This window comes from Andrographis paniculata, unplaced genomic scaffold (genome assembly GCF_009805555.1).
Source record: "Andrographis paniculata isolate CXL003 unplaced genomic scaffold, ASM980555v1 Contig60END, whole genome shotgun sequence".
NCBI classification, from domain to species: Eukaryota; Viridiplantae; Streptophyta; class Magnoliopsida; order Lamiales; family Acanthaceae; genus Andrographis; species Andrographis paniculata.
This window is the reverse complement of record NW_026137596.1, coordinates 7728982-7741966: the sequence shown is the minus strand read 5'-3', so window position 1 is coordinate 7741966 and position 12985 is coordinate 7728982. Positions and strand designations below refer to the sequence as shown.

Genomic DNA, 12985 nt, shown 5'->3' with positions numbered 1-12985 from the left:
CCACAGAGGAAGAGAAGAGCCTCTCAGACGCAAACTATTCCCCCTTCTGGGGACAATCAACCATACCTAACAAATCGCCCATCAGGTCGGCCCCCTATAAAGACCCAACCCTGTCCAAGTATAATCTCATACTCTCAATTTAACTTCGGCCCGGGCGACCGCCGAACCTACCTCCAGATCAACTAAAGCAGCAAAGCCACCAACCGATCCACTACCAGGACCTGAGCCCCCGACCAAGCGCTGGACCTCGAATAAAATACCTTCATCTTCCGAGCAAGCAACAACAAGGGTCTCATCTCCCAGCGAGGCGACTGCTTCAGAGATGGAAAGGTTACCTTATGTTGCTTCCGACCCATCTCTGCCTACTATGGCACCAATGGCCACGCCTATGTCTGCTTCTGTTGCCTCTGATGCAACCGCCCCTGACACATCAAACCAAAGAGCAGCCGACTTGGGGGAAGCCGACCCAGGGGGCAGCCGACTTGGAGGTTGCCGACCCAGGAGCAGCCGACTTGGAGGTAGCCAACCCAGTGGCAATAGACCCTCTACCAGAAGTGGACAGACAGGAAGGAGAACCTGTACCTGCTCAACCAAGGGGGCCCTTACAGGAGTTACAAGAGATTCCTTCCTCCGACTCAGAGACTTCTGTTAATCTGGTAACCATCTGAGATTTCTCCTCTCAAACTACAAGCTAGTGTTAACATAATTTTTAACACACTATATCTCCATCATTCAGGGACCCAGATCCAAACCTCAACGCCCATTGGAAGCAGCCGACGAGTCGGTTATTGAAATACCAGCCGACCAGCCTTCCAATTTCGTGGCTATTCTGGCACCCTCAGTGACCACCATTCATCCAGAGGTAAGAACAATTTCCACAATCAATTTTCAATATTCATGCTCCATTCAGTCTGAGATAAACATCTTTTATTTCAGGGATGTTCTGACCTAGCCCTGTTGTCGGTCGTCCCCATTCCGACGGACGACCGAGCTATAAATGCACAGGTTATTGACCAATCTTTCCCCAACCTGGGGTCAAACTTGCTTGATAGCCTTCTTCAAGCCATTAGTGGTCTCTTGTTTCAAATGTCTTTAGAATCGGCTGCTGCCCCCATTCTTCACCAACTGATGGAGCGACTATCCGAACTCCGGAATGAAGTTATGTTCGCCCAACTTTTGACGGCCGAGACACCCTTGGCTGATTTCGATAGAATAAGTCTGGAGGCTTCCTTGACCATAACCAAGGAATCTATTCAACAGGCAATCGGCTGACTAGAAGGCCTGAATAATGCCAAGGCACAAATAGAGGGGTCAATCCAGCAAAAGGAAGCAGAACTGAAGGCGCTTCATCAAGAGAAGTCAGTTCTGGATGGCCATATAAACGATGAACAGTGCCTAATTGAGCGGTACCAAAGCAATGCAACCGACTTGGACCAGGAGTTAAAGATTCACGCCCGATCCCAACTCATAAAGCAGTACCAGTCGGCTGCTCATAACAGGCGACTATCCAGGACAGAGGATAAATGGTCCCAAATAAAACTTGTCTTAGGGTCTCTTTTGTAAATTTTGACTTGGTAAATAAAATTTCTCTCATTTTATTAAGGATCACCTTCCAAGATTCCAACCCTTCGGGGAACCAATCCATTCATCACCCTTATAAATATTTGCAGTCCTTGCAAATCATCAGATAAACTTTTACCCACAAATCAACCTTGCACACACCTGCCAACCAGTATTAAAATGCCTCCTCACCGTCCTCATGTTCCTGTAAACAATTGGCAAAGTGTTATCCAACCTTTTTTTGTGGGTAATCATCCAGTTGAAGGTCATGCTGAAGATCTGCTAAGCATCCTCAAATAATTAGATTTCAAATTCAGGTTTTCCCAACGAGGCATAAAAACCATTCATCGTGTCATTCGCCTGATGGAAGCTGTATTAGAAGAATATGAAACTCTTCGGGACATACAAAATCGCCTTCCCGATATTGATCATCACATGGACCTAATTGAACACCACGTGACTGCCATACTCCCAGACCTTGGCTGGGATCATACCTTCTCCAATCAGTGTGCAGTCTTTTCCAGATTACGCACTCTTGTCGATCGTGAGCGCCAAGCTGTGACAGACATGAAAGCTAGGACCGACTATGATCTTGAGAAGATGCAGGACCAATGGGAGAAGTACCGACCTAACTTAGAGAACCTTATTGATGAAGAGCCAGAACTAATCCCTAATCACTGGAATGATGATTCTGACTCAGGAGAAAGTGATCCTCTGCATGATTCAGCATATGACAATGAATAAACCTTTGTTAGGTTCGAACCCTTGGAGAATGGGTTCGGAAAAACTTACTGTTTCATGTTTTCTTGTAATCTGAAAAGGTAGGAAAATACCTTTTCAGATATCTAGCATAAATACAGTCGTGTACCCTTTTACCCTCTTGATTTATAATAATAAAGGCACCATTTCCAATCTCCTTTTGAATTATGAATGGTCCCTCCCAATTCAGAGACCACTTCCCTAATTGATCAACCTTTTTATATGTTGGAAGAATAGTTTTTCAGACCAAGTCTTCTTCTTTGAATGTTCTGTAAAAGATCTTCTTTCCATAAGTCTTGGCCCTGATCTCATTCTGCTTTACAATTTGATCAATTGCATGAAGTCAGTTGACATCCAGACTGTCCAATTGCTGCGGCATCAATTGTTGGTATTCCTCAGTAAATTCATCGTTGGTAAAGCTTGTGCGTCCAGATGAGACCTGCACTTCAGCTGGCAATACATCTTGTCCAAAGGTGAGTTGATAAGGTGAAAATCCTGTGGCAGAACTTCTGTTATTCCTATGTGCCCATAAGGCTCGAGGTAACAACAAATGCCATTTCCTTGGGTTCCCCCCAATTGTTTTCTTGATAATTCCAATAATAATCTTGTTAGCTGCTTATGCCTGCCCATTAGCCTGGGGATAGTAAGGTGAAGAATGACTCAGACGAATGCCAAACTCTGCCAAAAAACTTAAAAACTTATCCCCAGTAAAGACCAGACCTTGGTCGGTTGTTACTGAATGAGGTATACCATATCTATATATGATTTGATTCAACACAAAATCAATAACCTCCTTCTGATCCACATTTTTCAAAGCAACCGCCTCCACCCATTTGGTGAAATAATCTGTTGCGACCAGAATAAAACAATGATTCTTGGATGAAGGAGGATGAATTTTACCAATGATATCCATAGCACAAGATTTGAAAGGCCATGGTTTCACCATCGCTTGCAATTCTGTTACTGGTAAATGAATTAACTGCCCGTGCCTCTGACATTCTTTGCAGCCCTTGGCAAATTGTATGCAGTCTTAAAAAATCTTTGGCCAAAAGAAACATAAACGATGAATAGACCATCTCATGTTCAGACTTGCTCGATGAGCCCCACACATTCCACTGTGTACTTCTGTCATCACCTCCAAGGCCTGCTCGGGACCCAAATATTTCAAGAGTAATCCTTCGAATGTTCTTTTATATAACACTCCTTCTACCAACTGAAATCGCAATGCTTTCAATCGAATTCCAATTGGTACATTTGCTCATGGATCTTGCAAATACAAGATAAGTTCTGTCCTCCAGTCGGTTCCTATTTTTGTCTCAGGACCGACCTCTGCACAAATATCTTTTGAGAATCTTTTGCATGCTTTTTGAGCTAGGTCGTCTGCAAATTGATTTTCCTTTTTAGGAATAAACTCAATTATGACTTCGGAGATCTTTGATAGCAACTGACCTACCAAATCCCTGTACCTGCGTAGGTGGGGATAATTGCAAACATATTGTTTGTTTACCTGATTAATCACCAATTGGGAATCTTCTTTTATAATGACCGACTGAACTTTCCTAACTATCAAAGCCTCCAGACCCAAGATTAAAGCCTCATATTCTGCTGAATTATGGGTCATAGCTTCTAATTGCAACTTCAGATTAATCCTTTGGCCATCTGGCCCTTCTAACAAAACTCCGGCTCCCGATCTGTTTCCTAAGGTAGAACCATCAAAAAACATTAACCAATATCGGGTGCTTACATAAGATACACACCGAGTCGGCTGCTCCTCACGACCTACAAAGTCTGCCAAAAAGTCTGCTACTGCTTGGCCCTTGACCACCCTCAAAGGAGAATGATACAAATCGAAAGGTGCTAATTCAATGGCCCATTTCATGAGTCTACCTTGCATCGTAGGTCTTTGCAAAATCAACTTGATGAGATCAACCTTTGAGATAATCTCAACTCTTCTAGGCAGCATGTAATGTTCAAGTTTGGTGCATGCAAACACCAATGAATAACACATCTTATTTGGCATTGTATAATTTAATTCTGGTCCTGTGAGAGTCTTGCTCAAATAATAAATTGCCTCTCTTTTCCATCATCTCCATCTTGAGCTAATAAGCAACTGACCACTTCATAGGTATTTGCCAAATAAAGTTTGAGGGGCCGACCTTCCTTGGGAGGCATCAACACAGGTGGTTGAGCCAATGCTTGTTTTATAGCCTCTAGAGTCGTCTGTTGGTCTGGTCCCCACTCAAAGGCACTTCCTCCTGCCTTCAATAATTTAGTGATTGGTCTGACCTTGCTAGCAGCATTGGAAATGAACCGCCTGAGATAATTCACCTTCCCCAACAGACTTTGAATTTCCTTAATCGTCTGAGGTGGTCGGCTAGTAAGAATTGCCTTGGCTTTGTTAGCATCGATCTCAATGCCCCTCTCATTAACCAAGAACCCCAAGAAACTCCCAGCTGATATACCGAAAGCACACTTAGTCGAGTTCATTTTCAATTTGTATTTCTTCATCCTACTGAAAGCATCCTTAAGATCCCTCAAATGTTCCTCAAAGCTAGAAGACTTGACAATAACATCATCAATATAGACTTCCATAGATTTACCAATGAGATCATGAAAAATTGAGTTCATAGCTCTCTGATAAGTCGCCCCAGCATTCTTCAAACCAAAGGGCATAACTGTCCACTCATAAATACCCAATGCTCCTGGACATCTATATGCTGTCTTGTGAATGTCTTCCTCTGCCAAAAAGATTTGGTTATATCCTGCATAACCATCCATCAAACTGAGAATTCTGTGTTCTGCTGCTGAATCAATTAGCATGTCAGCCATAGGCATCACATACTCATCTTTAGGAGTGGCCATATTAAGATCTCTGAAATCAATGCATATCCTGATCTTACCATTTTTCTTAACCACTGGTACAATGTTGGCCAACTAGTCTGCATAACGACAACGTCGGTGAAACCCACTTTAAGAAGCTTCTGAATCTCTTCTTTAATCTGAGGCATCAAGTCAGGACTCATACGTCTTGGAGATTGCTTACAAGGCTTGAAATCCTTCTTAATAGGCAATCGATGTTCTATCAGACTTCGCTCCAGTCCAGGCATTTCTGAATAGTCCCAAACTAAACAATCAATATTGTTTCTTATAACTTCGAGCATCAATGTTTGTTGCTCTTCAGATAAATAACCACTCATTCTGATTATTTTTGGAACCAGGTCGGTTCCTAAGTTGAAATCCAGTAAAGGATCTTGTGCTGAGAAAGTTGGCTCTGTTTTCTCTAATAGATCAGGCCAACGAAATTTTTCTTCTTGGGAATGAACATCATGTATCTTTTTGATTTTTTCTACTTTTTTCGAAAGTTGGTCTAAATAATACTGATTAATAAGTAAACTGCAGTCTTGTAAATCTGCTTCTTCCATAAGAAATGTATTATACAAAATAGGTATGGCTTACTCAAGAGTCATATAGTACAACTTGTTCTTTTTAAAAGAACATTGAATTCTGGCCAATGAATTTAAAACCCTTCTTTGGGTAATCATTAGCCATAAAAAACTGCTACATTGGAGGTACATGACCAGAATAAAAAACTGATTCTTCAACTTGTTCTGATGCTCCAAAAGGATTGTCATTTGCCTCCATTTTGAAGACTTGGTTGCCCTCCCAGAACATCAATTGTTGATGCAGTGTTGATGGTACACATTTAAATGCATGAATCCAATCTCGTCCAAGCAGGATTGAATATGTGGTATCTGCATCCACCACGAAGAAAATAGAAGAGATCTTCTTTTGACCGACTTCAATGGAGGCGACCAACATACCTTCTGGTTTGGTCAGCTGCCCTGTAAAGCTAGTCATCTCAAAATCCACAGGAGATAGATCGTGAATTCCCTTTCCTAACTTCTTGAGAGTCTTTAATGGCATTACATTGAGGACGGCCCCATTATCAATGAAAACCTTTGTGATTGGTTTCCCACAATATGAGCATTAACGTACAGAGGTTTCAGACGAGACACCATGCCTTCTGGAATGGGAGGGAAGACTATTGGAGGGACCTCTGATTGAAAGTCAGGATCCGCAATTTTTGCCCATTCTGGCTCTTCTATAGACTCATCCACCAGACTTGCCCACAAAGGCTCTTCCTCAACCCAATTAATTTTTGTCATTCGGCAGGGGATACGTGGCCCTAGTCGAGATTTGACAGACCTTGAATCCTTCTCTGGCATTTCGTCTCCGACTTCAGTTTCGGGTTGAACAGTCAGAGATTCTAAACAAAATTCCTCCAAAGATGGGTTAATGTTAATCTTTTCACAATACTGACATCTGAAACCCTCAACTCTTTCATCACTCAAGCCTTTACCCTTTTTTTGCATAGACCGACCTCCCTCATTATAATTAGCAGTGTCTCGTATGCTGGTCGGTTGCTTTGACGAGGCGACCTCAATAGGCTGACCTTCTTCTGCCTCATTCGGCTGCTCAAGCAAAACAATCCTGATGGACCGACCTCTTTCAGTATATTTAACAATGCCTTGGCCGTAGTTCGGTTGCTTTGTTGAGGCGCCCCGTATGTACCGACCTCCTTCCGAAGAACTTGGTTGTCTCGAGGAAGCAACCTTGTCTCTGTATCTTGCAGCGTACCTGTGCTTGGCATTCCGAATCTGAGTACGATTCATGCCTGGGAAGCGAGGATCCATATCAATTGGTAAAGGTTTCTTATTTCGAGTCCATTTGCTTCCGACCACACTCGTCCCCCTGGTCGGGTGGTCCCGAACCAAAGCTTGATCCTTTAATTCCACATTAAAAGAACTATCTTGGTTGTCCCATTTTTCAGCCACTGTTTTTTCACAGACCTTGAGTTTCTCCTCTGGTTGGCCACTGTTTGATGAGTTCCCTTTTTCTTTTCTGGAAGTTGGTTGTATGTTAACCATTGTTGTGGTTACTTTTGGAAATGGTTGCTGCTCCACTCCCAAAGTAATATACTTGAGCCGACCTGCCTTAATAGCCTTTTGGATCTCATTTCAAAAATAAGTGCATTGACTTGTCTTATGTGTGAAGGAGTTATGCCACTTACAGTACGGCGTCCCTTTGATCTCTTCCTTAGTAGCCAACCTCTGCCCCTTTGGAATTCAGATCTGACCATCAGTTACCAGAATATCAAATATCTCATCGGCCTTTGAATTGTCAAAGGTCGGTTGTCCTTTAGCTTCTGTTCCTGGTGCTGGCTTTAACTTAGAGCATACATAAGGCTTTCCAGAGATGATTTCAGCCGCCATCTCTTCTGTTTGATCATAATCAAAGTCGTATGCCTCTGTTTCCATACTAGCCATATGTTGACCTTTATTACGCTTGAAATTCTGATCCCTTTCCCTGAAAAGAGACTCTAAACGTCCATCCTTGGATGCAAGGCTTGCCAAATCCTCCACATCATGTGCAGTGAGTGCATCTCTTAGGCGACCATGCATATTTCGGACCACTAAGTTGGTTATTTCTTTTTCATTGATTATTGTAGGACACTGTCCTTTCATTAATCGCACCTTTTCAATAAATTGTGAAGCTGACTCTTCTGGATATTGTTTCATTTCCAATAAATTAGTCAAAGAAACCGTTGGCAAGGGATTGAAAAATCTGGCATGAAATGCCATTTCTAAACCTTCCCCCAAGTTTGTATCTGCCCAGGTGGCAGACTTAAAAACCATGAAAACACTGTCCTAGTTAGAGATAATCCAAACAGTTGTAACTTGTAAAAGGGATTGTTACCAATTTCCCCCAGCTGTGCTGTGAAACGCCCCACATGCTCTATAATGGAGGATCCATCCTCTCCAGAAAAAGCATGAAAGTCTGGTGGCCTGTAATTCCTTCGGAGAGGATATTCATTAATAATCCTTTCTGGAAACGGTCTCTGATAAGCAGGTCGGTTGGCCATCCGAAGATTTAGACCAAACTGAACCCTCAATACGTGAGCAATTTCATCACCCAAATGAAATTGTTGATGATCAGGAACATCAATGGGATTTTGCACAGGAATAAGAATGGGATCCTGCATATGTCCCCCTAGCCTTTCCTCTCTTGCATTGTTCGGTTGAACATTTTCACCCCATGGTCCCAAAGGAACATTATTTGGGAAAGTCAGAGGAGTCTTTTCCCTATCTGTTCGGTTAAAGTTTGTGGCGCTTGGAAGTGTGCTGTCCACATATGATGGCCCTGCAAAATTTGCTTGCATTCTTGATGGTGACACCCCTGGCGGCGTCTGAGTGGGTTGAAGAGTAACCCTTGATAATGCTTGATCTAACATGTTCTGCATAAGATTTTGTTGCTCGTGCAACATAATGTTCTGTTGCTCGCGCAACATGTTCTGCATCGCTGAAGTATGCTGATTGTTCAATTGTTGAACATACAACAACCAATCGGTAGGTGGTTGAGGGATATCCCCTGGATTTGGCATGACTGGTGGTGAAATATTTTCTCCCACCGGTGCTGATGATGATTGAGGTTGTGTGCCTGCCATATTGATTTTTCTGATGATTCGGTCGGACCTCTGTTGTATGAAACTCTCTGTTGATGTAGGATCAGCAATCTTGCCTTTCTCCCACTGTGGTCGCCAATTTTTTGATGTATTTTTTCAACAAACAAAAAGTAAAATTCAAAGATATGGAAATATCCTTAAACTTGATTAATTAGCGCCTGAGATTAGGAATCTCTAAACACTTTACGGTACATAAAAAGATTAACTGGAAATTAAGATGCTGGAAATTTAAAGTGGTGATCCCCGAATCTGACTTTGCTTTGTCGAAGTTGATTGAAGATGATTGTAGAAGAAAAATCTAAATCCTTAAATACTCCTTGAGAAACGGTACTGGAAACCATCGCCTGAACGGTTACAACGTCTTTTTTTTCAACCGTCTGCTAACCCTTCTCCTGCTGACATGTGCCCTCAACCGACCAGAGTATCATTCTCACTTACTCTCAACAATATCTAACTCCCTGGACCGACCGCAGACATTTCGCCTCTTTGGCCCGACCGCAAATCTTCCGCCTTATTGATCCGACTACAAAACCTCCTGATCTACAGACCATCCGATTTGTCAGTCCAGCTGCAGACCTCCCGACTTAAAGACCATCCGACTTATTGGTCCAGCCGTAGACCTTCCAACTTAAAGACCATCCGACTTATTGGTCCAATCGCAGACCTCCCGACCTGCAAACCATCTGACCTACGGAGCTTCCGACTTGAGGATCTTCCGACCTGCGGACTTTCCGTCATGAGGACTTTCTGACCTGCAGACCTCCCAACCTGAGGACCTTCCGACCTATGGACCTCCCAACCTGAGGACCTTTCGACCTGCGGACCTCCCGACATGAGGACCTTCCGACCTGCGGATTTTCCGTTCTGAGGACATTCCGAGCTGCGGACCTCCCGACCTGAGGACCTTCCGACCTGCGGACCTTCAGACCCGCTGTTTCTTCAGAAATATATCTATTCTACCTGAGTTTCCCACGGTGCCCGTCGGCCAGTTCGATCAACTCGATTGCTAGGCCCATTTTTCTTTTTACCTTGAGTTTTTTAACCTAATTCTAAATTTCATACGTAACACATGTATTATAACTTTGAAATTGTTTCAGACAAATTTATTGAAATTCTAAATACATATTTATTTGGATAGGATGTGGTAAGTTTGTGATAGAACTTACCAAAGAAATACTCCTATGCAAGCTTATACTAGAACCTTAAAAAATCCATCGTAAATGAATTGCACGGGCATTAGAGAGGGAATAAATCCTTCGCTTGTGAATGAAATGAATTCCCTGGCAACATCCTTTGCTTGGTGGTTTAATGAGGAAAATTTTGGGGTTTATAAGTGAATATTATCCTTGAAAATCTATTACTCAATCCATTCCGGATGAAAGTGCCCTTTTGAGATCTTGTAGTAGATTAATAAATAATAGTATTTTATTTGTCAGTGGAAGTGTGTAAGAGATTTTGATATATTTACCCTTTGCCTTTATGTATAAAGTAATTGTATGTGTAATAGTATGTTTATAATTTAATTAAAAATTAAGGGTACTTGATATTAGTGTATGACAACTTTGACTAAAATAGAAAATTGATAGTTTTGAATAGGATAGACGAAAATGATAATGGTACTTTGAGTTGGGAAGGAGATATTATTATTTTTTTGTAGTAGGTAACAATCTGTAACACATATTGTTTTCTACTATCATTTTTTGAATACAATTAGCACCTTACTCTCTCAATGACTTGTCGCACGGTCAATCAAATATTTTACCTATTCCGTAATCACAATTTAATGTAACACTGGAGAAGGGATTGTCTCCATAGGGATTGTATGATTCACTCTTTTGCGTTCTAATGCAGAAAATAAAATGCGAGAATTTTCTTTTGTTATCTAATGAAGACAAAATAACAAAGCAATTAAATCAACGAATGACTAGCCATCAAGGGGATGTCTGGCTCAAGGGGTGATGCGGTCATGGCACTTTTATTTTCATCATTGATTCAATAAAGTTGGTTCTTATTAAACTATCAATAAATTGGTTATAGTTATTAACAAACTCTTATAACCAATTTTTCCTTACAGTATAGGTAATTAAGGTACGACCGTTAACGACCCCTAATTAAGCTAATGAACCTAGGTGCGCCTATAAGAAATATTGCCTAATCGCATTTTAATTTAAAAATACTCAATTCAAAATAATTATTACCTAAGAGGAGCAACTAAGTTTGATTGTCTAACCCCCGGGAAGAAACTATTCAACCCGGGTGTCACCTATTCAAATGCGAATACAATTACGGATATCCTACCTGAATTGACTTTAGATTATCAGACCAATTTAAATATCGGTACCAAATTATCCAATCAATCTAACAATCAAAAACATTATTTTCAATATTAAACAAATATTGATAATAAAAAAAGAACTTTTATAAAGAAAATTAAGAATCTCCAAAGCACAAGAACCAAAACATTATCATCCCTCAAACCAGAAAAGTAACTACTCCATAATTAAATAGCAAAGAACAAAAAGGAAAGATAAAGTCATAGTGGGAGTGGAAATCTTTTCTATTGATTTGCTCCTACGTGAACAATGAGTCTGTCAGTCTCATGCTTCTATCCGTATTTTCTCTAGCCGTCCTCCCCCTCTTCTACGCGTGACTTCGTTTTTCTCTTTTAATTTTGCCTATTTTATTTGCAGTTGGGCTTTTGGGCCTTTAATTAAATTCTCATGTCAAAAGGTGAAGTTAGTCATGTCCATGACTAACTTGGGAATGCAAATCTGAATTTTTCTTTACTTTTTATTCCAATCACGCCAAATTTTCTTTTTCTCTCCTACATGTCGGAAATAAAACAATACACATAGAAATTAGGTAGAATCGAGTCAAAATCAATCAAATATCGCATATAACATGAACACTTAATGAATACGATTTCTAATTATCAAACCTCCCCACACCTAGATCATGCTTGCCCTCAAGCATTGATTCAAAATAATCCAAAGAAATCCCAGACGACTCAATGTGACAAGAGAATCCAACACAACCATTTCAATTAGAAATTCAACACGAGCCAAATCGACCTCACAAAACAAAGTGTATACGCACATGCTTTTTGAAGGAATAAGTGTATAATTGGTTCAACACTCAGTTAGTGCAACAAAACATTATCCTATAGGCTTGAGTAAAAATTCAAATCTCGCTTACTCAAAATATTTGAATCTAACATAAAGAATCAAAGGGTCTTTCAATAAGGGTTATAGCAGGGCTTATAGTTAGGGGTAGAACAAGGATTTACAAAGGCTAAAATATGTCAGAAAAGAATACAATAAGAACATGATGCTAGCACATGAAAAATAAATCGGAATAAACAATAAAATCCTTACTTTATTCATTACCCAAACTTCAATAACGAAATTAAATAACAATACTTCATCAAGATTTTTTTTTCTTTTTCTTTTTTTGAATTTATTTTTTTGTTTTTTTTGTTTTCTGTTTGTTTTTTTTTTGGCTTTTGTCTTTATATAAAGATACCTTTACTACCCATAACCATTCTGCATACTATGATTTTTTCGTACTCAAATTTTTTCTCTAATTAGTGCCAAAAAATAAAGCGCATCACAATGATAAACTTAAAGTAATTCTTTCTAGCACAGTGTTCAAATCGGAGAAGGCTTAATCAAAAGAAAGGTATGAGGCTAAAAGACGGTTTACTATAGAAAAAAAATAGGCTAAAAAGGCTCAAATAGGCTAACTAGGGAAACATTATTGTGCTAGGTCATAATAAAAGGCTTAATTGGGTTACCTAATGCCCTTATCATTTACAAAATGCAAGACTCGATAGTTGCAAGTTCAACATGCATAATCACTCAAGTTCTAGGTCATTTAATTGAGCACTACAAATCACACATGGAAGAAACTTCCAGAAACTTGAATATATGCAATTTATTTTCTAATATAACTTTTGGAACATAGGCTCAAATCTCATAGGGTTCAAACGTCGACTTGACTCAACATATCACCAATCAAATGTCATTAGTCATGCTAGAAAAACCTATCACACAAATCACATATGATTCACTTCAGACTAATCAAAAAAACATGCAAAAGGGCAGCAAATTAGGCATAAAAAGTAGCACGGAATGAAAATTTTGT

The 12985-nt window shown here is 40.3% G+C and overlaps 1 protein-coding gene across 1 annotated transcript; it reads right to left on the bottom strand.

The window, feature by feature from the left end:
- Window positions 1-7445: 7445 nt before the first annotated feature.
- Window positions 7446-8362, bottom strand: LOC127259854 (uncharacterized). Its single transcript, XM_051287465.1, has 2 exons — window positions 8077-8362; window positions 7446-7987 (listed from the first exon to the last, which is right to left on the bottom strand). The coding sequence occupies exons 1-2, from the start codon at window positions 8360-8362 to the stop codon at window positions 7446-7448; spliced, it is 828 nt and encodes a 275-aa protein (XP_051143422.1).
- Window positions 8363-12985: the final 4623 nt, after the last annotated feature.